The sequence below is a fragment of the Phyllostomus hastatus genome, unplaced genomic scaffold (genome assembly GCF_019186645.2).
Source record: "Phyllostomus hastatus isolate PE091 unplaced genomic scaffold, TTU_PhHast_1.1 phas_scaffold_78, whole genome shotgun sequence".
Taxonomy (NCBI): Eukaryota; Metazoa; Chordata; class Mammalia; order Chiroptera; family Phyllostomidae; genus Phyllostomus; species Phyllostomus hastatus.
The window spans coordinates 67,219,749-67,243,385 of record NW_025334041.1 but is presented as its reverse complement, the minus strand read 5'-3'; the positions used below and the strand labels follow the sequence as shown (position 1 = coordinate 67,243,385).

Sequence of the window (23,637 nt, the reverse complement as noted above, 5' to 3'; positions counted from 1 at the left end):
TTCTAATACTTTGTTCAACAGAAGTGGTGAACATGGACAACCTTGTCTTGTTCCTGATCTTAGCAGAAAAGTTTTTAGTTTTTTCCCATTGAGTATGATGTTGGCTGTAGGTCTCATATTGCCTTTATTATGTTGAGGAATGCTCCCTCTATTCCCACTTTGCTGAGTGTTTTTATCATAAATGGGTGCTATACCTTATCAAATGCTTTTTCCACATCTATTGATATTATCATGTGATTTATGTCTTTGCTTTTGTTTATGTGATGTACTACATTTATTGATTTGCGAATATTGTACCATCCTTGCATCCCTGGGATGAATCCACTTGGTCACGGTGTATGATCTTTTTAATGTATTTTTGGATGCAGCTTACCAATATTTTGTTGAGGATTTTAATGTCTATGTTCATCAGAGATATTGGCCTGAAGTTTTCTTTCTTTGTGGTGTCTTTAAACCATGCATCTTTTAATTGTCACAATCTACTTCAAATAATAATTACTTCATAGTACACTTTCATCTACTCTCTCCACCTTTATTTTACTGTTCTTACATTTTACTTCTACGTATGTCATAAAGCCCATGGTGCATTATTATTTTTACTGTAAATGACTAAAGAAATTAAAATACAAGGTGAATGAAAAACTTTTTTAGTCACCCATATATTTACTATTTTACTTTTCTTCATTCCTTTGATTGGATCCAAGTTTTTATCTATTACCATTATCTTTTTCCTATAAGAATTTTCTTTAGACATTTACAGTTTTTCTACTTGTGCAGTTGTTTTTTTGTGGGGTGTTTATTTGGAGTTTCTCAGGAGAGATTTTGTTTTAGAAAGTATTTCACCTTCAGTTCTAAACAACATTTTTGCTATATATAAAATTCTAAGTTAACATTTTAGCCATATTGTTTCATTGTATTCTGGATATGTAGTTTCTGCAGAAAAATCTAAGGTCAAGCTTATCTTTCTTTCTCTAAATATAATATTCCTTATTTTACTTTGGTTGCTTTTCAAGATTTTCCTCTTTATCACTGGTTTCCAGCAATTGGACTTGGCTCAGTTTTAATTGGTGTTGTTATTCTTGTGTTTATAATGCTCAGGATTCCTTGAAAATATAAATTCCATCAAATCCAGAAAATGCTTAATCATTATTTCTTTAAATATTTTTTTGTTTCTCCCCCACTCTTCTCCTTCTAGAATTTCAATTCCAAGTATGTTAGATTATTTGATATTGTTCCATAGACCATTAAGCCTCTGGACATTTTTCCCAGGCTTTTTCTCTTTTTGCTTAATTTATATAGTTGCTATTTTTGTGTTTTCAAATCTACTGATCATTTCTTTTGATATTTCTAATCTGCTGTTAATTCATTTAGTGGAATTTAAATTTCATAGATTATATTTTTATCTCCAAAAATTTGATTTGGTTCTTTTGACTGTCTTTCACTTCTCTTTATTTTTATTTTGCCTTTAAATCCTTGGGCATATTGAGTGCATTTATAATAGCTATCTTAATGTCCTTGTTTGCTAATTTCATCATTTCTCCCACATTTGTTTCTGTGTCTATTGACCTACTTTTCCGTTGATTATGGACCTCACTTTCCTTTTTCTGGGTTTCCTTACTAAATTCTAATTTTATTGTGGACATTGTTAATTTTACATTGTTGAAAGCTGGATTTTAACAGTGTTGGTTTTTTTCTGTGAAACTGTTAAGTAACTCGACATTCACATTATGTTCCTGATGATTGTTTATAAGCTGTTTAGGATGGCTCTAGAATGGTCTTGATTTTAGAGCTAATTTATCCCCCCTACTAAGGTGTGACTCTCTTTGTGTCTCTGTTGAATGTGTTGTATACTCAGTGAAGTGTCAAAGTGCCTTCGCTGTTAATATCTGAATGATCCTGACCTTCTATGAGATGTGGGAATAGTTTGGCTCACAATTTTCCTGGTAATTGTTCTTTCCTAGAAATTTGGTCTTTGCCTGGCCTTGTGGAGGTTCACCTGTGCATGTACAGATTTCTGGAACTCCTCTGTATAGCACTGTTCTCTCTGGTGCTGTACTTCATGAAGTCTAGCTACCTCAGCTTCCATTAACTCTGATCTTTATTTTGAACTCATTGAGATCACTGGACTGTGTTTTGGTTCTTTTCCCTACTTTATGGTCCTAAATTTACTTTTAATAAGATGCTCTGGCAACCATGGGGCTCACCTTGTTTTCATTCCATCAGAGACCATAGTTCTGTGCTACCTGGTGTCCAAAGTCTGAAAACAGGTTTTCTCTCCTATATGTTGTCCATTTTTTTCTGCTTGTTTGTGGCAACAGGGTAATTCAGACCTTGTTATTCCTTCTTGTCTGAGTAATAGCTATTTTAAAGCCTTTGTCTGTTTATACCATCATCTTTTGTCATTTTTGCATCTGTTTACATCAATTGATTTTTATCCTGTTTGCGGGTCACATTTTCATCCATCTTTACATGTCTGCTATTTTTTTTAATTGGATGCTAGATATTGTGAATTTTACTTTGTTGAACATTAGATTTTGTTGCCTTTTGAAAAAGAGTATTAGATTTGTTCTGACAGGCTGTTAAATTATTTGCAGATCAACTGATACTTTCAAGGTTGGTTGTAAACTTTTTTTAGGGGGTGGGGTGTGAAACTTTTATTTTCTTCACAAGGTAAAATCACACCACTTACAAGTTTTTTACATGGAAAACAATTTGCTTAATATTTCAACTCCAATTTTACAAAATAGTAGATTAAGACATGGATCTATGTATGTCTTACACCAATATTCAATCTAACAAAATTTAGTATTTATTTATTTTTTTTTATTGTTGTTCAAGTACAGTTGTCTCAATTTGTGCCCCCCCCACCCCCCATCCCATCTATCCCCACCTCCCACCCTTGATCCTAACCCTCTTTGGCTTTGTCCATGTGTCCCTTATATATGTTCCTTGACAACCCTTCCCCTCCCCCGCCATTACCCTCTCCCCCCTCCCCCCTGGTTCCTGTCAATTTGTTAATAGGGCAAATATAAAGAAGCCTTTTCTGTAGGGCTAGTTTAGCCCTACCATTAAGATGTGTGGTAGACTTCTCTATTAAATACCCAGCCCAGATTATTCATTAACAACTCTTTACTTTGACAGGTTTGAAGCATTGATATTTACCCAACAGTATATCAGCTGTGGGATTGTTTACTTTAGAGCTCTCCGATTGTTTTTTCTCAGGCTTCTGGAGTTTCTCTCTGTGTATTCATGGCTCAGTATTCAAAACAGTCTCAGGGAGATTTCTAGACAAATTTCTAGATATCCTTTTAATGTAGATCCTTTGTTTTGGAACTCTACCTGACATATTTCAGATGCTTATTTCTGTCTCCTCAATTCCTCAAAACAACTATGCTCTCATTGAAGGTCCTTTCCTGAACTAGAGGCTGGAAAGTCTCCATACAGAAAGCTGGGATGATTATAGAGCTCACCTTGTTTTTTTTTTTTTTCTCTTGCTGCCTGTTGTCCAATGACTAAAAGCAATTCTCTCTCCCTCTCTCCCTCCCTTCCTTCTTCCAACCCGCTTCTTCCTTCTTCCCTTCCCCCACCATCTCCCTCCTTCTTCTCCCCCTCCCAACTCCTCTTTTTCCTTTCCTAGTTTTCTAGTTTTTAACAGTAAAAGGATAAATTCAGCCCCAGTTAGCCCTATTGTCGCTGGAAACAGAAGTACTATATATCTTTTTTAAAACTCCTTTCAACTATTTGTCTCTAATAAAAATAATATAGCTTGATTTTTAAAAAATTCAATCTGAGAATATATTTCTGTTAATCAATAAGATTAATCTATTTGTGAAGGGCAGGAGCTCCTTTTTTCATTCTGCTCTGTAGCATTCCATTATGTAAATGTACCACAGTTTTTTGATCCACTCATTTACTGATGGGCAATTAGGCTGTTTCCAGCACTTGGCTATTGTAAATTGTGCTCCTGTGAACATTGGGATGCATAGGTTCTTTTGAATTGGTGTTTCAGGATCCTTAGGGTATAATTCCAGCTTACTGGGTCAAAAGGCAGTTCCATTTTTGGTTTTCTCAGGAAATTTCATACTGTTTTCCATAGTGGCTGCACCAGTCTGCATTCCCACCAACAATGTACTAGGGTTTCCTTTTCTTTACAGCTTCTCCAACACTTATTTGTTGATTTGTTTATGATGGCCGTTCCGACTGGTGTGAAGTGGTATCTCATTGTGCTTTTAATTTGCATCTCTCTAATGGCTAGTGTTGCTGAGTATCTTCAACCCTTTGAGACAGCATGGATAGAACTGGAGAGCATTATGCTAAATGAAATAAACCAGATGGTGAAAGACAAATACCATATAAGTGGATTCTAATCAACAAGACAAACAAACAGGCAAAATACAACCAGAGACATTGAAATAAAGAACAAACTGACAGTAACCATAGAGGAGGGGGGAGAGGGATAATAGGGGATAATAGGGAAGGGCCATCAAGGAACATGTACAAGGGACACATGGACAAAGCCAAAGGGGGAAGGTTTCGAGGGTGGGAGGTGAGGATGGATGGGGCATGGGGGCATGGTGGGGTGAAAATAGAGATACTTGTACTTGAACAACCATAAAAAAAAGATTAATCTCTTTGTATTGGTTTGAATTACTGGCACATTTAGGTTTACTATTACTGATTTATCTTTTACTTTCTGCTTGTCATGATTCTTTTGTTTCTTTTATCTGTCTTGTATGTGCTTGTTTTCTTTATACACATTCTACCCCCACTGCTCATTGGTTTGGAAGTTATACATTCTCAATCTAATCTTTCAGCAGTTAAAATTGAAATATACATATTTAACAAAGTCTATTTTTAGTATCTTCAACCCTCCTTCCAAATAGTGTGTGGTTCTGGGAATATTTGAAAATTGAGTACAATACCCTACATACTAGTGCATGTGTACTCTTTTATTCTCTTTCTCATGCACACTCATATACCAATCTTATGATATTGTTATAGCTATTTTACTTTTACCCTGTTGTTTTAAATGTTTTAAAAATAAATCATTGCTATGTTTCTTATTTTTTAAGTCAATACTTATTTGTATCTACCCACATTTTTACAGAATTCATCATTGCTTTTTACATTCTGTTTCTTCCTTTTAAATTCATTACCCTTTTTTCAAACTTTCTTTGATCTGTGAGTTTATTTCTTCAATATTTATCTGAAAATGGCTTTATTTTACCCTCACTCTTGTATATTAGTTTAGCTGATTACAGAATTCCAGGTTGAGAGTTTATTTTCCTTGATAATGTTAAAATAATTGTCTTTTTTTGTTGTTGAGAAGTGTGTTCTCATTGTAATTGTCATTCTTTGTAAGTCTGTCTATTGTCATTGGTTCCTTTTAAGGTATTCTCTCTTTGTGTGTAGTCTCACTATTATATGTCTAGGTATGGATTTATTTTTTGGGTGGTGAGGTTTTGGTTTTGTTGTACTTTTTCAGTCAGAGTAACCATGCCTTTTATTGGTCTGGAAAATTCTCAGATGTTATTTCTTTGACTCTTACTGCCTCCAAATTTACTCTACTGTCTCCTTTAACTTTTATATTATGCTTTTTGCATCTTCTAGCCCAAATGTTTATTACTATTTTTGATCATAGTTTTCATGTTTATCTCTCTGTGCTGTGATCTGTCTTCTAGTTCATTCTTCCCTCTTAAGCTGTACTGGTTTGTTCTTTGATGCATTCATTAATTTTTCATTTTTGTGACTACTTTTTCTTTCTTTCTAGAAGTCCTGTTTGATTATTTTTCATATATGTATTCCTTTCAATTTTTCTTTAATGTCTTTAAACTTTTAAGCATATTTTCCATGCCTCCTAAAATACTTTGTTCAATAATTCGAACTTCTAGAAGTTTGATCATGCTGTGTGTTATGTTACTCTGACTCTCACTTATGATGGCTTGTTTTCTCCTCTGTTGACTGTAAGTTCCTCATGAAAAGGACTTTTTTCTGCTACAGAATCTTTCCTGACCATGGAGATGGGTGAGCTTGTACAAAGGGACAGACTTTATGTTTAGAATTTAAGATGGGTAATGTAAAATCTGACCTCAAAATTGAGTCCAGTCAGACCTAAGCTTTCAGTTTCTTACAGAAGACATGTTTTTCCCTATCCAGAGACTAGGTCAAGATAAATTTTTGTTTGTATCTCTGTGAGGTTGAGTAAATTTGTTTCCTCCCTGGAGCCTTCTCTCGAGTCCCAAAATATAGAGGTCTCAGTTCTAACTCTCCATTAATCCTAAATTCTTATCTCCTATCTTGCTTGAATAGACTTATTGAATAGACTTCTTGCTTGCTACACTTATTGAAACATAAGTCTCCCATAACCAGGCCCGACCCTGCTTAGCTTGAGATCAGACAAGATTTGTCACATTCAGGGTGTTATGGCCATAGACTTAGCAGCACAATTTACAATTGCCAAGTGCTGGAAGCAACCTGAGTGCCCATCAGTAAATGAATGGATCAAAAAACTATGGTATATTTGCACAATGGAATTCTCTGCAGCAGAAAGAAAGAAGGAGCTCCTACCCTTTGTGAAGGCATCGAGGAAACTGGACAGCATTATGCTAATAAGCATTATGAAATAAGCCAGGCAGTGAAAGACAAATACCACATGATCTCACCTTTAACAGGAACCTAATTAACAAAATTAACAGCAAGCAAAATATAATCAAAGACATTGAAATTGAGAACAGGCTGACAGTGACCAGAGGGGAGAGGGGAGAGGGTAATGGGGGGAAAGGGTGAAGGGTTTACAGGAACAATTATAAAAGATATATGGACAATAACAAGGGGGGTGGAAACAGGGGAAGGAGATGAGGAGGACTGGGGTGGTGGGGAGTGTTGGGGAAAAAAAAAGAAACATAAGCTGTTCACTGTTAGTGGCTCTTTCTACCCTAACTTTTAGTTTTAGGCATGTTCATTTGCTTCCTGCTCTGGCTTTGTTTTCTCTTTGTTTTTGCCATGTGAGAATTTTTCTTTTTTTTTTTTTTAATAATAAAAATATTTGTATATTTTTCTTTTTTTAATTGTTGTTCAAGTACAGTTGTCCCCATTTTCACCCCACCCATCCCTGCCTCCCACCCTCGAACCTACTCATTTGGCTTTGTCCATGTGTCCTTTATACGTGTTCGTTGATGGCCCTACCCGTATTATCCCCCATTATCCCTCCCCCCCCATGGTTACTGTCAGTTTGTTCTTTATTTCAATGTCTCTGGTTGTATTTTGCTTACTTGTTTGTCTTGTTGATTAGGATCCACTTATAGGTGCAATCACATGGTATTTGTCTTTCACTGCCTGACTAATTTCACTTAGTATAATGCTCTCCTAAGAATTCTGAAACACCAGTTCAAAAGAACCTATGTACCCCAATGTTCATAGCTGCACAATTTACAATAGCGAAGTGCTAGAAGCAATCTAATTGTCCGTCAGTAAATGAGTGGATTAAAAAACAGTGGTACATTTATACAATGGAATACTATGCAGCAGAAGTAAAGAAGGAGCTCCTATCCTTTGTGACAGCTTGGATGGATCTGTATACCTTTTCAATTACAGCCCCTATCACTCTTCACTGTGATATGAACTCCATCCACACTAGCCTTCTTTCTCTTCTTAGATATTGTCATTTTCCCTCCCCTGACACACCCCCTCTAAAGCTTTGCACTTAGTATTCCTCACTTGAAAGGATGCTCTCCCCAATATACACTGTATGTATCTATTCACCTTTCAAATCTCATTCAGCTCAACTGTCATTTCCTCAAGAAAATCTTTATGACTTCCCTAACTCTCAGTTTAGGTCACTTTCCTTTTTTATATACTTTTTTCCCTCTGGAAGTATTTACTTAATATGTATTAATATATTCATCTGTATGATTATTTGATTGATGTATGACTCCCCCATAGTTGAAAGTTTTGTGAGAGCAGAGACTACTTTCTATACCATTGGATGTGCATCTAGGTACATTGGCTGCAACATAGAATATAGTCAATAATTATGGAATGGATGGATAGATGGGTAGGTGGGTAAATGTATAGATAAAAGATTATTTAAAGAATGAGTGAGAAATGGAGTGAGGAAGGAAGGGAAGGAGAAAGTTAAGAGTGAATTGTGGCCAAATAATTTATTCCAGGAGCAATTTTTTTCTGTGCTTTGTAAAAGTTGAAAAGCAGAAGATGTCTTTACTTGCCTCTCAGTTCTGTTATCTTCACATAATAGCAAATACTTCTCTGTAGGTGGCAGTGTACTTACATGAGACATTTTTTGTTTCTGGAAAACAAAGGTGTAATTATATTGAAGGTTTGAAAGCATTTATATAACTGGAATCTCACCATTTTTAAAACATACTCTTATTACTCAGAAAGTAGATGTATTAGTTTATACTTGCCTATAGTATTTCCCCTTTGGGTATTAGTAAGTGCTTGAGAGTCATGTGTCCTCATTTTACAATGTTATGGTCAATGTCAACATGCCTTTCGAGAATTGGAAAATGGGTATTGTGGGGGGAAATAGTGGCTTATGTTTTATTTGTCACTTTGTTAAAGACAAATGATAATATTTATACTGTAGAGTAATTGTAACTGTGAAAAATATAGACAAATATAGACCAAACATGTATATCTCAACTGGCTTTGGAGCTGAGAGTTTTCAGTGGGAAAAGTTGTTTTCCAAATATGACCATTTGACCACCTTACTCATGGATTTTATATATAGAAATTTGAAACCCAAATTTATGTTTCCCTGAGTTTTGTACATGTATTACCACCTATATCATCTAAAGTTCCTTATAATGTAAGTGTACATTTGTTAAAAGATTTTACTCATTTTATGTTCCATGTCATAGTTTCTTTCCAAGTTAATAAATACAATTTTGTTTTTGCAGCACTTAAATGCAGAAAGGTCTTACAAGTCCCAGATTTCTACCTTACATAAATCTCTTGTAAAGATGGAAGAGGAGCTTCAGAAGGTTCAGTTTGAAAAAGTGTCTGCCCTTGCAGACTTGTCTTCCACAAGGGAACTCTGTATAAAACTTGATTCAAGCAAAGAACTTCTTAATCGACAGCTGGTTGCTAAAGATCAAGAAATTGAAATGGTATGTAATGCATTTTAAAATGTTTTTTAATATTTCTATTACTATAACATTTCTACAGGTTTAGAAAGACAGTTTCTTTTTTTAAATAAAATATTACATCAAGCCCTGTCTTTCACCTTTAGTTTTGTTTTTTAAGTCCGAGAGATTAATTTGACAGCTGAGTTCCAGCAATTCAAGTACATAACAGAAATCTTCCTTTGAGTATTTAATTTATATTTACTTTGGCCAGAAGAATGATAAAACACATTTACATACCAATCAGCAAAGAGCCACGGGTTGAGCTTTATCCAGCTAAATTATAACTTTGATGACATTCTTTTAAGCTAAATTTATTTACCAATTAGGTTCTTTTAAACTGTAATTTAGTTGATTACATTTGCCATGTTCCTGACATTGTGCTTGCCACTGTGAATATAATGTTCAAAAGGGACAGACTCCTGCCTTCAAGGACCTTTTGGTACTGACATACAAATAATTTAGGATGAATGTTTTACTAATAAGATATACTCAAGGTTTTAGAGAGGGAGGTTCTATTCAGTCTGTGAGTGTCAGGGAGGAGTTCACAAGGAGTTCTCAATAAGCACAGAAGAGATGAGGCCAGTTCATTCAGTGGGAACAATAACACAGGGAATGTATGGAGGTAAAAATGAATTCTTGAGTGAAGAGTAAGTAATTTTCAATGGCCAGTGTATGTGCGTGGGTGCAATGGCTGGAGATGCATCTGGAGAGATAGATGGAGCCAAGATCCTAAAAGGACACGTTTACAAGTTGCATAGTGTAATTTAAGTATCAAAAAACTTTGGTCATGTTTACCTTTTTGTTATCAAATTCTATTGAAATTTTAGTTTTGTTAGTCTACTGTTTATTAGGAGGATATGTTGCATTTGAGAATCATGTTTCTATAAGAATCCACTATTAATATTTTATTAATGAATATATGCCAGTATTGCTAGACTCTTCCTTAAATTATTTTTTATTTCAGCAAGAACATGTTAATGTTAAAAGTAACTCATGCACCAATACTTGCTGTAAAAATTGAAATGATATGTCCTTAACTTTTTCTTTTTTTCTCAAAGAGGAGGGTTTTTTAAAATATATTTTGTTGATTATGCTATTACCATTGTCCCATTATTTTCTCCCTTTTATTCCCCTCCACCCTGTATCCCTCTCCCACCAGCATTCCCCCACCTTAAATCATATCCATGGGTTGTACATATAAGTTCTTCAGTTTCTCAATTTCTCATACTATTCTTAACCTCCCCCTGTCTGTTTTGTACCTACCATTTATGCTTCTTATTCCCTGTACCTCTTCCCCAATTCTCCCTCACCCCCTCCCCATTGCTAACCCTCCATGTGATCTCCATTTCTGTTAATCTGTTCTTGTTCTAGTTGTTTGCTTAGGGTTTTTTTTTCTTTTTTTATGTTTGGTTGTTGATAGTTGCAAGTTTGTTGTCATTATATAGTTCATAGTTTTGATCTTCTTTTTCTTAAAAGAAGTTCCTTTAACATTTGATATTAAGGGCTTGGTGATGATGAACTCCTTTAATATGACTTTGTCTGGCAAACACTTTATCTGCCCTTCCATTCTAAGTGATAGCTTTGCTCGATAGAGTAATCTTGGATGTAGGTCCCTGCCTTCTATGACTTCAAATACTTCTTTCCAGCCCCTTCTTCCCTGTAAGGTTTGTTTTGAGAAATCAGCTGATAGCCTTATGGGAACTCCTTTGTAGGTAACTTTCTCCTTTTCTCTTGCTGCTTTTAAGATTCTGTCCTTATTTTTGATCTTGGGTAATGTAAATATGATGTGCCTTGGTGTGTGCTTCCTTGGGTCCAACTTCTTTGGGATTCTCTGAGCTTTCTGGACTTCCTAGAAGTCTGTTTCCTTTGCCAGATTGAGGAGTTCTCCTTCATTACTTTTTTAAATAAGTTTTCCATTTCTTGCTCATCTTCTTCTCCTTCTGGCACCCCTATGATTCAGATGTTGGAATGCTTAACGTTGTCCTGAAGGTTCCTAAGCCTCTCCTCATTTTCTTGTTTCTTCATTCTGTTCTGGTTGAATATTTCTTTCTTCCTTTTGCTCTAAACCATTGATTTGAATCCTGGTTTTCTTCCCTTCACTGTTGGTTCCCTGTACATTTTCCTTTATTTCACTTTGTATAGCCTTCACTTCTTCCTCTATTTTGCAACCATACTCAACCAATTCTGTGAACATCCTGATTACCAGTATTTTGAACTCTGCATCTAGTAGGTTGGCTGTCTCTTCATTGCTTAGTTGTATTTTTTTTCTGGAGGTTTGATCTGTTCCTTCATTTGGGCCACATTTTTTTGTATCAGAGTATCTGTTACATGGTAAGGAGTGGAGCCTTAGGTATGTGCTAGGGCGAGTCAACCCACTTCACTGTGTTGTGGTGCTGTCTGTGAGGGAGTAGTCTGAGAGGAAACAATGCCACTTGCTCAGCTCTGGGCTGGCTTTCAGTCACTTCCTCTGCTACCCACAAGCAAATTGGGTCCTTCTGGTGCTGAATCCTGGGTGGGTGGGCTTGTGTACATTCTAGGACCCTGTTGGTCTCTCCAGTGGGCTCTCCCATGAGGCTGGGGTTTGTCCCACCCACTGCTGCAACCTTCACAGGTTTTTTCCATCAAGGATTTTGGGGCTTTGTTTCCCTGCACCGGAACCCTGGGTGGTGTGGTCTGTCTCATTCCCCGTTGTTCCTCCTGGTTTATCTGCTTATCCGCACGCAAATGTGGGACCTGGTCTGCCAGCCACTACCTTGCCTACTCCAACTGCTGCCTGGCCCACCCCAGTTTTCCACACGCTGCCTTGCCAGGAGTCCTCTCCACTGCAGCTGCCTGTCTCTGCCCCTCCTACCAGTCTGGATGAATGTTTTTTCTTTAACTCCTTGGTTGTTGGACTTCTGTACAGTTTGATATTCTGGCAGTTCTGGTTATTTTTTGTTTTTAAATTTGTTGTCCTTTTTATTGTGCCAGGAGGCAAAGTGTATCTACCTACACCTCCACTTTGACCAGAAGAAATCATAGGAGTGTATTTGTTATTTTTAGATTTTACAACAATAGAATGGGTCAAATGTCCTTGTAAATTACATTAATGAGATTGATTGCTACTTTCAATGGAGGTTCTATGCTCTGTGCTATGCCTTATGAAGATTTGCTAGTTAATAAGAATGAACAGTATTTCTATTCATGGAAAATGAATCTGCAGTGATTGTCTGATTATATGTTTGGCATGTCTGGCTCTCTATTACTCAGTGTCAGTAACCCACAGAAATGATTGGAAGGTGAGTTTATATGTGTACCATGGGGCTCAGCACAGGGAAGAGGCTGCAGTGAAATGATGCTTCAAAAGATAAAGGGAACCATTCATTTTGGATTTCCATTCTTTAGTCTTCATGTCCTCACCTCAGAGACATATGCTATTGAAATATATAGAGGGTAATGAGACAAAATGATTATTAAAAATACAACTTTGCATTGCATGGATGGCTGAAAACTCACAGTTGAAAAGTGAGTAGTTATCTATTTCTCAGGATTCCCATATCTGAGAGATTTGGGCAAAAAAGGCGCAAATAAATATAATACTTTGGAATTTATTTCTTGGGAGAATGTTTTGGAAACCTTAAAAAGAAAAGTAGTTCTGGTGGATTTGTGAAATGGAAGGCCTCACATTCCTTCATCACAGGAATTTAATCTATACTTTTGTGAATTAATTAAAATACTTTAGAATGGAAAATATTTTCTTTAAATAACATATTTATGACAGATGCAAAATACACATTCTTTTCAAATGCACATGTAACATTTTCAAAGATAGACCATATGATAGGACACAAAACAATCCTCAAAAAATTCAAGAAAATTGAAATCATATTAAACATTTCCTCTGACCACGGGGCCTGAAACTAGAAACCAATCTCAAAGAAAAAACTCACAAACACTCACATTCATGGAGATTGAAAAGCATGCTATTAAACAATGACTAGGTTAATAATGAGATCAAGGAAGGAATCAAAAAGTTTCTGAAAACAGATGAAAGTGAACTCACAACAGTCCAAAACTTATGGGACACCATGAAGGCAGTCTTGAGAGGGAAGTTCATAGCGATACAGGCCTACCTAAAAAAGATAGAAACATTTCAAATAAACAACCTAACTCTACATCTACAAGAATTGGAGAAATAACAACAAAACCTAGAGCAAGTAGAAGAAAGGAAATAACCAAGATAAGAGCAGAATTAAACAACATAGAGACTAAAAGAATGATTCTAAGGATCAATAAATCCAGCAGCTGGTTCTTAGAAAAGATAAACAAAATTAACAAGCCTTTAACCAGACTCATCAAGAAAAAAAGAGAAAGGACCCAAATAAATAAAATCAGAAATGAAAGAGGAGAGAGTACATCTGATAACTTTTTCTTTAAAAACACTTTTTACTTCACATTTTCAAATTAGAGATGTAATACATCTTGGAATAACAGAAACACTTGTTAATTTTTAGTTTAAGGTTTTTTTTTTTATAATAGCTATTCTAATGGGTGTTAAGTGGTCGGGCTATTTCTCATTGTATTTTAAAATGCTCAATTTTTTTGCCCTGAAAGTTAGTTATGTATATATGTTTATTACCATAATAAGCTATGATTTCAAGGGCAAGGACTTTGTATTTCTTTAGCTATGCTATGCATATAACAGGCATAAATACTTAAAAAATTATTGGGGTGGCATTGATTAATAAAATTAAATAGGTTTCAAGTATACACTTCTGATACAGTATTTATATATTGCATTGTGTGCACATCACCCAAGTCAAACCTTCCTCTTTCACCATGTATTTCATCCCATTTACTCTTCACTGTCTCCCCAAACCCTTTCCTCCGGGAGCCACCATTCTGTTTTCTGTGTCTATGAGTTTTTATTTGTTTGTTTTTCTTGTTTGCTCATTTGTTGTTTTCAGTTTTATATCCCACACGTGAGCGAAATTGTATAGTTCTTGACTTTTTCTGCCTGACTTATTTCACTCAGCATGATATTCTCAAGATTCATCCATGTTGTCATAAGTGGCAGTATTTCATCTTTTCTTATGGCTGAGTAGTATTCTGTTGTATATATGTACATCCTCTTTATCCAGTTATCTATCTAAGGACACTTCAGTTGTTTCCATGTCTTGGCCACCATGAATAATACTGCACTGATCATGGGGGTGCATATATCTTTGTGAATAAATATTTTGAAAAATTTTGGGTAGTTACCCAGAAGAGGGTTTGTTTGCCCAAATGGTAATTCTATTCTTAGTTTTTAAGGAAACTCCATACAGTTTTCCATGGTGGCTGTGCCAGTTTACATTCCCACTAGCAGTGAATGAAGGTTTCTTTCTTCTCCACACTACTTTTTTTTAAATTAACTTTTGATTTTGAGATAATTATAGATTCACATACAATTATAAGGCACAATACAAAGAAATCCTGTGTATCATTTACTTGGCCTTCCCAATGGTAACAGCTTGCAAAACCATAGTATAATATCACATCTAGGATGTTGACTTTGATTCAGGCAAGGTACAGAACTTTTCCATCACAGGATGCATCATATTTCCCTTTTGTAGTCCTACCTACTTTCCTCTTGTCCTCAACCACTCCTTAAAATTTTTTCTCCATTTCTATAATTTTGTCACTTCAAGAATGGTATATAAATAGAATCATTTGTATATAACTTAATTGGATTGGGGTTTTTTTTACTCATCATAATTATCTGAAAATTATGCAGTTTGCTGTTTGTATTAAATCCATTTCTTTTTATTGATGAGTAGTATTGCACGCCATTGGTGTAACACCATTTATTTAACCATTCACTCATTAAAGGACATCTGGGTTATTTCCAGTTTTTGGACCTTACTAGTAAAGCTGTTATAAACATTTGTGTAAGGCTTTTGTGTGAACTTAAGTCTTGATTTCTCTGTAAAGGCCCAGAAATGCAATTTTTGTATCATATGATGGTTGCACAATTAGCTTTTTAGGAAAGTGCCAAATAATTTTCCCAAGTGTCTGTACCCTTTTGCATTCCCACACACAATATATGAGTGATCTAGTTTTTTCACTTACTTGTCAACATTTGGTGTTGTCACTGTTTTTTATTTTAGTCATTCTGATGTGTGTAGTGCTGTATCATCTATTCATATTTCCCTAATTACTAATGAAGTCGAACATTTTTGTGTTTGTTTACCATCTATATATTGTCTTCGGTGAAATGACTAATGAAGTTGAACATTTTAGTGTGTTAGTTTGCTGTCTATATATCTTCTTCAGTGAAATGTCTCTTTATGTCTCCTGTCTATGTTCTCATTGGATTGTTTGCTTTTTTTAATGTTGAGTGTTGAGAGTTCTTTATATATTCTAGATTCCAGTTCTTTATCAAATTTGTGGTTTGCAAATATTTTCTCCCACTACATAGCTTGTGTTTCCAGTCTTTTAGCAAAAGTTATTCTCAGAGCAAAAGTTTTAAATTTTGATGAAGTGCAATTTATCAATTTTCCTTTCATGGCTTGTGCTTTTGGTTTTAAGCCTAAGAATTCTTTACATAGCTCTAGGTCCCAAAGATTTTTGCTAGGTTTTATTCTTAAATTTTTATAATTTTATGTTTCACTTTTAATTTCATGATCCATTTTGAGCTAATTTTGGCATATGGTATGGGGTTTAGCACGATGTTCATTTAATGCCTAAGGGTGTCAATTGTTCCAGTATCATTTGTTGAAAAAGCTACCTTTCTTTTATTAAATTGATCTCATACCTTTGTGAAAAATCAGTTGGATATATTTGAGTGAGTCTCTTCCTGAGTTTTCTATTCTTTTACATTGATCTATTTGTCTTTCCACAAGTACCACAAAGTCTTGATTACTGTAGGTGATAATAAATCTTTAAATCAGGTAGACATATTATGTCCACTTTATTCTGCTTCTTCAGAATTATCTTAGGTATTCTAGTCTTTTTGCTTTTCTATATGTTTTATTTTATTTTAAAAATTATTTTAAAGAATATTTTATTGATTATATTACAGTTTTCCCCCTTTATTCCCTGTCCACCTTGTACCCCCCAACCCTCCAGCATTGACCCCCTTAGTTCATGTCCATGGATTGTACATATAAGTTCTTTGAGTTCTCTGTTTCCTATACCATTTCAATCTCTCCCTGTCTATTTTGTGCCTACTAATTAATTATGCTTCTTCTTCCTTGTACCTTTCCCCCCTATTCATCCCTTCACCCTCCCCTACTGAACTCCCTCTGTGTGTTGTTCATTTCTCTGATTCTGTTCTGTTTCTGTTCTAGTTGTTAGCTTAGTTTTTGTTTTCATTGTTTTTCTTTTCTTTTAGGTTCATTTGTTGATAGTTACGAGTTTGTTGTCATTTTACTGTTCATATTTTTTATCTTCTTTTTCTTAGATAAGTTCCTTTAACATTTCATATAATAATGGCTTGGTGATGATGAACTCTAACTTGAGCTTATCTGGGAAGCACTTTATCTGGCCTTCCATTCTAAATGAAAGCTTTGCTGGATAGAGTAATCTTGGATGTAGGTCCTTGCCTTTCATGACTTCAGATACTTCTTCTCACCTGCAAGGGTTCTTTTGAGAAATCAGCTGATAGCCTTATGGGCACTCCTTTGTAGGTAACTCTCTGCTTTTCTCTTGCTGCTTTGAAGATTGTCTCTTTGCCTTTAATCTTGGGTAACTTAATGATGATGTGCCTTGGTGTGTTCCTCTTTGGGTCCAACTTCTGTGGGACTCTCTGGGCTTCCTGGACTTCCTGAAAGTCTATTTCCTTCGCCAGACTGAGGAAGTTTTCCTTCCTTATTTGTTCAAATAAGTTTTCAATTTCTTGCTGTTGTTCTTCTCCTTCTGGAACCCCTATAATTTGGGTATTGGAACATTTCATGTTGTCCCAGAGGTTCCTAAGTCTCTCTTCACATTTTTGAATTCTTGTTTCTTCATTCTGTTCTGGTTGGATGTTTATTTCTTCCTTTTGTTGCAAATCATTGCCTTGAGTTCTGGTTTCCTTCCTTTCACTGTTGGTTCCCTGTATATTTTGCTTTATTTCATTTTGAGTATCTTTCATTTGTTTTTTTCATTTTTCCACCAAGTTCAATAATTTCTGTGAGCATTTTGATTACCAGGGCTTTAAATTCTCCATCAGATAGGTTGGCTATCTCCTTATCACTTAGCTCTCTTTCTGAAGTTTTGCTATTCTTTCATTTAAGCTCTATTTCTTTTTCCTAGCACACCTGGTAGGTTGTAATGAGGCAGGGCCTTAGGTATTCACCAGGGTCTAGCAACCCCCCTTGCTGTGCTGCAGGATGCCTGTGGGTGGAGGGGCCAGAGAGGGAACAATGCAGCTTGCCTGCTGGGCTCTAGCCCCACTTTCCAATGAACTCTTGTGTGAGACTGGGAGTTTCTCCCACCATGCCAACTGCCCTAGTCCACAGTCAGTTCTAAGTCTCAGTTTCCCCTTCAGCCAGCCCTGCTCACAGGGTCCACTGCCTTGCCCGAGTTTTTCTCAGTCGGCCCCACCTGCATGGTCTGCTGCATTGCCATGGGTTTTTACCACTCTGATTGTTCTGATTGACTGTTTCTTTAATTCCTTGGTTGTTGGAGTTCCATGCAGTTTGGTTTTCTGGCACTTCTGGTTGTTCATTGATTTTAGATTGGTTGTTATCCTTTTTTTGGTTGTGCAAGGAGGTGAAGGGTTTCTACCTATGCCTCCATCTTGGCCAGAAGAACCAAATGTGCCTTTCTATCATATAAGTTTTAGAATAATCTATCAATTCCTTCAAAAACTCTTGCTGAGATTTTGATAGGAATTGTATTAAACCTGTATATCAGTTTGAGATTAACTGACATCTTTATTGTGTTGAGGATTCTAATTCATGAACATGGTGTGTTTTAAAATTTAGTTTTATTTTTTATTTCTGTTCAAGTACAATTGTCTCCATTGTTACCCTACCATGCCCCCACACCTCATCCATCCTTACCTTCCACCCTTGAATCTACCCCTGTTTGGCTTTGTCCATGTGTCCCTTATACATGCTCCTTAATGGCACTTTCTATATTATATCCCTTATTATCCTTCTCCATACTCCTCTATGGTTACTGTTAGTTTGTTCTTTATTTCAGTGTCTCTGGTTGTCTTTTGCTTGCTTGTTTGTTTTGTTGATTAGGTTCCACATATAAGTGAGATCATACAGTATTTGTCTTTTATGGCCTGGCTTATTTCAGTTAGCATAATGCTCTCCCAGTCCTGGTGCAGCCACTGTGTAAAACAGTATGGAATTGCCTCAGAAAACTAAAAACATAGTGTGTCTTATTTAGATCTTATTTGATTTCTTTTACTACCTTTGTGTAGTTTTCAGCATTTAAGTTCTATACATATTTTGTTCAATTTACACCTACAGAATACGTAATATTTTTTCTTTTTTTTTTTAGTTACTGTAAATGTATTCTAGTTTAAATTTTGCTATCAGTGTGCTCATTGCCAGCATATAGAAGTACAATTGATTTTGAATGCTTATGTTATATCCTGTTACCTTGCCAAACTCATTAATTGTAGGAATTTTTGCAGATTCCTTGGAATTTTATATGTAGAAATTGTTTTTTAGCAAAAAAGTCTTATTTATTTGAGCTTTGATTTTTGTTGCTGTTGTTGTTATATACATTTGCAGCAAAGTCTAATTGATCCCTTACTTTGTCAGGATGAACCCTTATGCTAATCACAAGGTGATTTCTAATTTGGGGTCTTGCCCCATCTTGGGTTTAATTTAATTAGGAATGGAACACAATTACACTCTTCTTTCAGACTCTCTCTAAACATATCTTGATTTTCTTATGTAGACAATTATGTTATCTGAAAATAAAAAGTTTTATTTTTTTCCTTTATAGTCTTTATGTCTTTTCCTTTTTTCACTGGTTCATACTTTAATGCTATTTGAATAATAGTAGTGAAAGTAGAAACATCCTTGCCTTCTTCAAATATTAGAGAAAAAGAATCCATTCTTTTACCATTAAGTAACTGATTATCTGTGGAATTTTGCAGATGCTTTTTATAAGGTCTGGAAATTTTTTTTATTGCTATATTTCTGAAAGTTTTTGTAATGAATGGATGTTGAATTTTTATCAAATGCTTCTGTATCAGCTAATATGCTTATGTGAATTTTCCTTTTTAATCTCTAGATATGATAGATTATATTGATTTATTTTTGAATAATTAACCAGACTTTCTTCCCTGGAATTACTCAGATCATTGTATGTTTCTTAAATTAAATTTGTTGGGATAATATTGGTTAATAAGATCATATAAGTACAGCATACAGTTCTGTGATACTAGGTCTGTATATTGTACTGGGGGTAGAGGGGGACCCAATATATGGTAACAGAAGATGGTTTGATTTTAGGTGGTGGGCACTCCAGTAATTTTAAATGAGAAAGTAGAGGTTAAAGGCAAAAGATATATGTCTTCACCTTTATTTTCAAGAAAATGATTTAAAATGCGAGAATAGGGAATTTTAGAACCTTTTACAGTCTTAATTTTCTTTAACTTATTATGATTACTTTTATTGAATTTATTGGGGTGAAACTGATTAATAAAATAAGATTTCAGGTGCTCACATCACAACACATCATCTGTACACTGTAGTGTGTGTTCACCACCTCAAGTCAAGTCTCTGTCCATCACCATTTATTCCCCTTATATCCTCCTCCACCTCTTTCCACTCCCCTCACCCCAGCAATCACCACACTGTTGTTCATATCTGTAAGTTGTTTTCTTTCTTTTTTATACTGTACTTTCTTTTTATTTATTTTTTAACTTTTTTTCATTGTAGTTCAAGTACAGTTGTCTCCATCCCCCCCACTCTCCCCTGCTCCCCTCACCCTCACCTCCCACCTTCAGTCTTACACCACTTTGGCTTTGTCCATGGCTCCTTTATACATGTTCCTTGATGACCATTCTCCTTCTTTCCCCCGTTGTGCTCCTCCCTCCTCCCCTCTGGTTATAGTCAGTTTGTTCTTATTTCAGTGTCTGTAGTTAAATTGTGCTTGCTTGTTTGTTTGTTTTTCTCTTTTTTTCCTTTTTGCTTAATCCCTCCAGACTGCTACCCTTGCCCTGACAGCGGTCGTCTGCTGTATATGAATCTCTCTCTATTTTGCTTGTCTGTTCATTTGAATCCAAATATGAGTGAAATCATATGGTGTTTGTCTTTCTCTGGGTGGCTTATTTCACTTAGCCTAGTGCTCTCCAGGTCAGTCCAGGCTGTTGCAAAGGGTAAGATCCTCCCTCCCTCCCTCCCTTCCTTCCTTCCTTCCTTCCTTCCTTCCTTCCTTCCTTCCTTCCTTCCTTCCTCCCTTCCTCCCTTCCTCCCTTCCTCCCTTCCTCCCTTCCTCCCTTCCTCCCTTCCTCCCTCCCTTCCTTCCTTCTCCTTTCCCCTCCTCCTCCTTTCCCCTACTTCTCCTCCCCCCTCTCCCCTTTTTCTTCTTGTTCTTCTCCTCTTTCTTCTTGTTCTCCTCCCTCTCCTTCTTGTTCTCCTCCTCCTTCCTTCCTTCCTTCTATCTTCTTCTTTCTCCCCCCACCCCTCCACTGAGTAGTACTCTATTGTGTAAGTACACCAAAGCTTTTTTATCCACTCACCTCTTGATAGACACTTGAGCTGCTTCTAAATCTAAGCTATTGTAAATAATACCACTATGAACATAGGGGTACTTATATTCTTTCTGATTGGTGTTTTGAGACTCTCAGGATATATTCCCAGAAGTGGGATGGCTGAGTCAAACGGCAGTACCAGTTTTAGTTGTTTGAGGAAACTCCATACTGTTTCAACAGTGGCTACACCAGTCTTCATTTCCACCAGCAGTGCACTAGGGTTCTCCTTTCTCCACATCCTCACCAGTACTTGTTTATTTGTTTATTTTAGGTTTAAATTGTAAACTTTATTTTTTCCAGGCTTTTTATTTTATTTTTCCATTACCATTTAGTCCCATTATACCCACCCCCTGCATTCATCACACTGTTGTCCATGTCCATGAGCCCCTTTTTCCTTTTTGCTCAATCCCTCCACCTCTAACCTCCATTCTCCCCATTAGCTGTCATCTATGAGTCTGTGTCTGTTTTCCTTGTTAGTTCAGTTTGTTCATTAGACTCCACATGAGTGAAATCCTATAGTATTTGTCTTTCTCTTACTAGCTTATTTCACTTAGTGTAATGTTCTCTAGGTCCATCCATACTGTTGCAAAGGGTAAAACTCTCTTCTTTCTTATGGCAAGTAGTATTCCATTGTATAAATGTCCCATAGTTGTTTCATCCACTCATCTCCTGATGGACTCTTGGGCTGCTTCCATATCTTGGCAATTGTAAATAATGCTGCAGTGAACCTAGTGGTGCTTATGTTCTTTCAAATTAATGTTTTGGGTGCCTTTGGATATAGTCCCAGGAGAGGGATTGCTGGGTCAAAAGTCATATCCATTTTTTTTAATGTATCTCCATACTGCTTTTCACAGTGGTTGCACCAGTCTGCATTCCCACCAACATGCAAAATGATCCCCCTTTCTCCATATCCTCGCCAGCACTTGTTTGTTGATTTATTGGTTATAGCCATTCTGACAGGTGAGAGATGGTATCTCATTGTGGTTTTCATTTACATTTCTGTGATGATTAGTGACGTGGAGTATCTTTTCATATGTCTATTGGTCACCTGTATGTCCTCTTTGGAGATGTGTCTATTCAGATCCTTTGCCCATTTTTTAATTGGGTTGGCTGTTTGTTTAGTGTTAAGTTTTTTTAAGTTCTTTATAAATTTGGATATTAACTCCTTATCCAGATGTATTGGCAAATATGTTCTTCCATTCTGTGGGTTGTCTTTTTGTTTTGTTGATGTTTTCCTTTGCTGTGCAAAAACTTTTTAGTTTGATGGAGTCCCATTCGTTTATTTGTTCTTTTTTTTCCCTTGCCTGGGGAGATATGTCTGATAAAATATTGCTAGAATAATGGCTGAAATTTTCCTACCTATATTTTCTTTTATGGTTTTTATCATTTTTGGTCTAACATTTAAGTCTTTAATTCATTTTGAATTTATTCTTGTTTGTGATGTAAGAAGGTGGCCTACTTTCATTTTTCTGCACATATCTGTCCAATTTTGCCAACACAATTTATTGAATAAGCTATCTTTAACACATTGTATTTGTGTGTTTCCTCTGTTGAATATTAATGGACTGTAAAGTTGTAAGTTTATTTGTTGGCTTTCTATTCTATTCCATTGAGCTATGCATCTTTTTATGCTAGTACTATGCTGTTTTGATTAATATAGCCTTTTAGTATATTTTCATATTAGGTAGCATGATTTCTCCACCTTTGTTCCTCTTTCTCAGGATCACTGTTGCTTTGTGGGACCTTATGTGGTTCCATGTAAATTTTTGAAATATTTGTTCTAGTTCTGTGAAATATGTCTTTAGAATCTTGATAGGAATTGCATTGAATCTATAGATTGCTTTGGGTAGTATGAACATTTTAATGATGTTAATTCTTATCCATGAACCTGGCATGTACTTCACTTATTGTATCTTCCTCAGTTTCTTTTTTCAGTGTCATAATTTTTTGACTACAGGTTTTTTTATGTTCCTTGTTAGATTTATTCCAAGGGATTTTATTCTTTTTGAAGTAATTGTAAATGGGATTATTTTCTTAATTTCCATTTCTGTTGGTTTGTTATTGGCATATAAAAATGTTACTGATTTCTGAATATTAGTTTTGTATCCTGCTACTCTACTGAATTCATATATCAGTTCCAGTAGTTTCTGGTGGAATCTTTGGGGTTCCCTATGTACAGTATCATGTCATCTGAAAATAAAGGCAGTTTTAGTTCTTCCTTTCTAATTTGGATGCCTTTTATTTCTTCTTCTTGTCTGATTGCTGTGGCTAGGACTTCCAGTACAATGTTGAATAAGAGAGGTGAAAGTGGACATCCCTGTCTTGTTCCCAATCTTAAGGGAAATGCTGTAGTTTTTGTGCATTGAGTATGGTGCTGGCAGTGGGTTTGTCATATATGGTTTTTATTATGTTAAGCTCCATTCCCTCTATTCCAACTTTTCTGAGGGTTTTTTTTTTTTAATCATAAATTGGTACTGGATTTTATCAGATGCTTTTTCTACATCTATTGATATGGTCATATAGTTTTTATTCATGTTGTTTATGTGGTGAGTCACATTTATTGATTTGCAAATGTTGTACCAGCCTGGCGTTCTGAGAATATATCCTACTTAATCATGGTATATGATCTTTTTGATGCATTGCTGTATTCTATATCCTAATATTTTGTTGACAATTTTAGCATCTGTGTTCATCAAAGATATTGGCCTATAATTTTGTTTGTTTGTATTGTCTTTTTATGATTTTGGAATTAGGGTAATGCTGGGCTCATAAAATGATCTTGGGAGCCTTTCCTCCTCTTGAATTTCTTGAAATAGTGTGAAA

General features: G+C 35.7%; 1 protein-coding gene across 6 annotated transcripts in view; it reads left to right on the top strand.

The window, feature by feature from the left end:
- Nucleotides 1-23,637, top strand: part of TSGA10 (testis specific 10) — a 154,123-nt gene that overhangs the window by 103,217 nt on the left and 27,269 nt on the right. For all 6 annotated transcript variants that reach the window (XM_045826963.1, XM_045826966.1, XM_045826961.1 and 3 more), the window contains one exon: nucleotides 8,919-9,128. In XM_045826963.1, coding sequence (XP_045682919.1) covers nucleotides 8,919-9,128 — 210 coding nt within the window. The remainder of the gene's footprint in view (nucleotides 1-8,918; nucleotides 9,129-23,637) is intronic.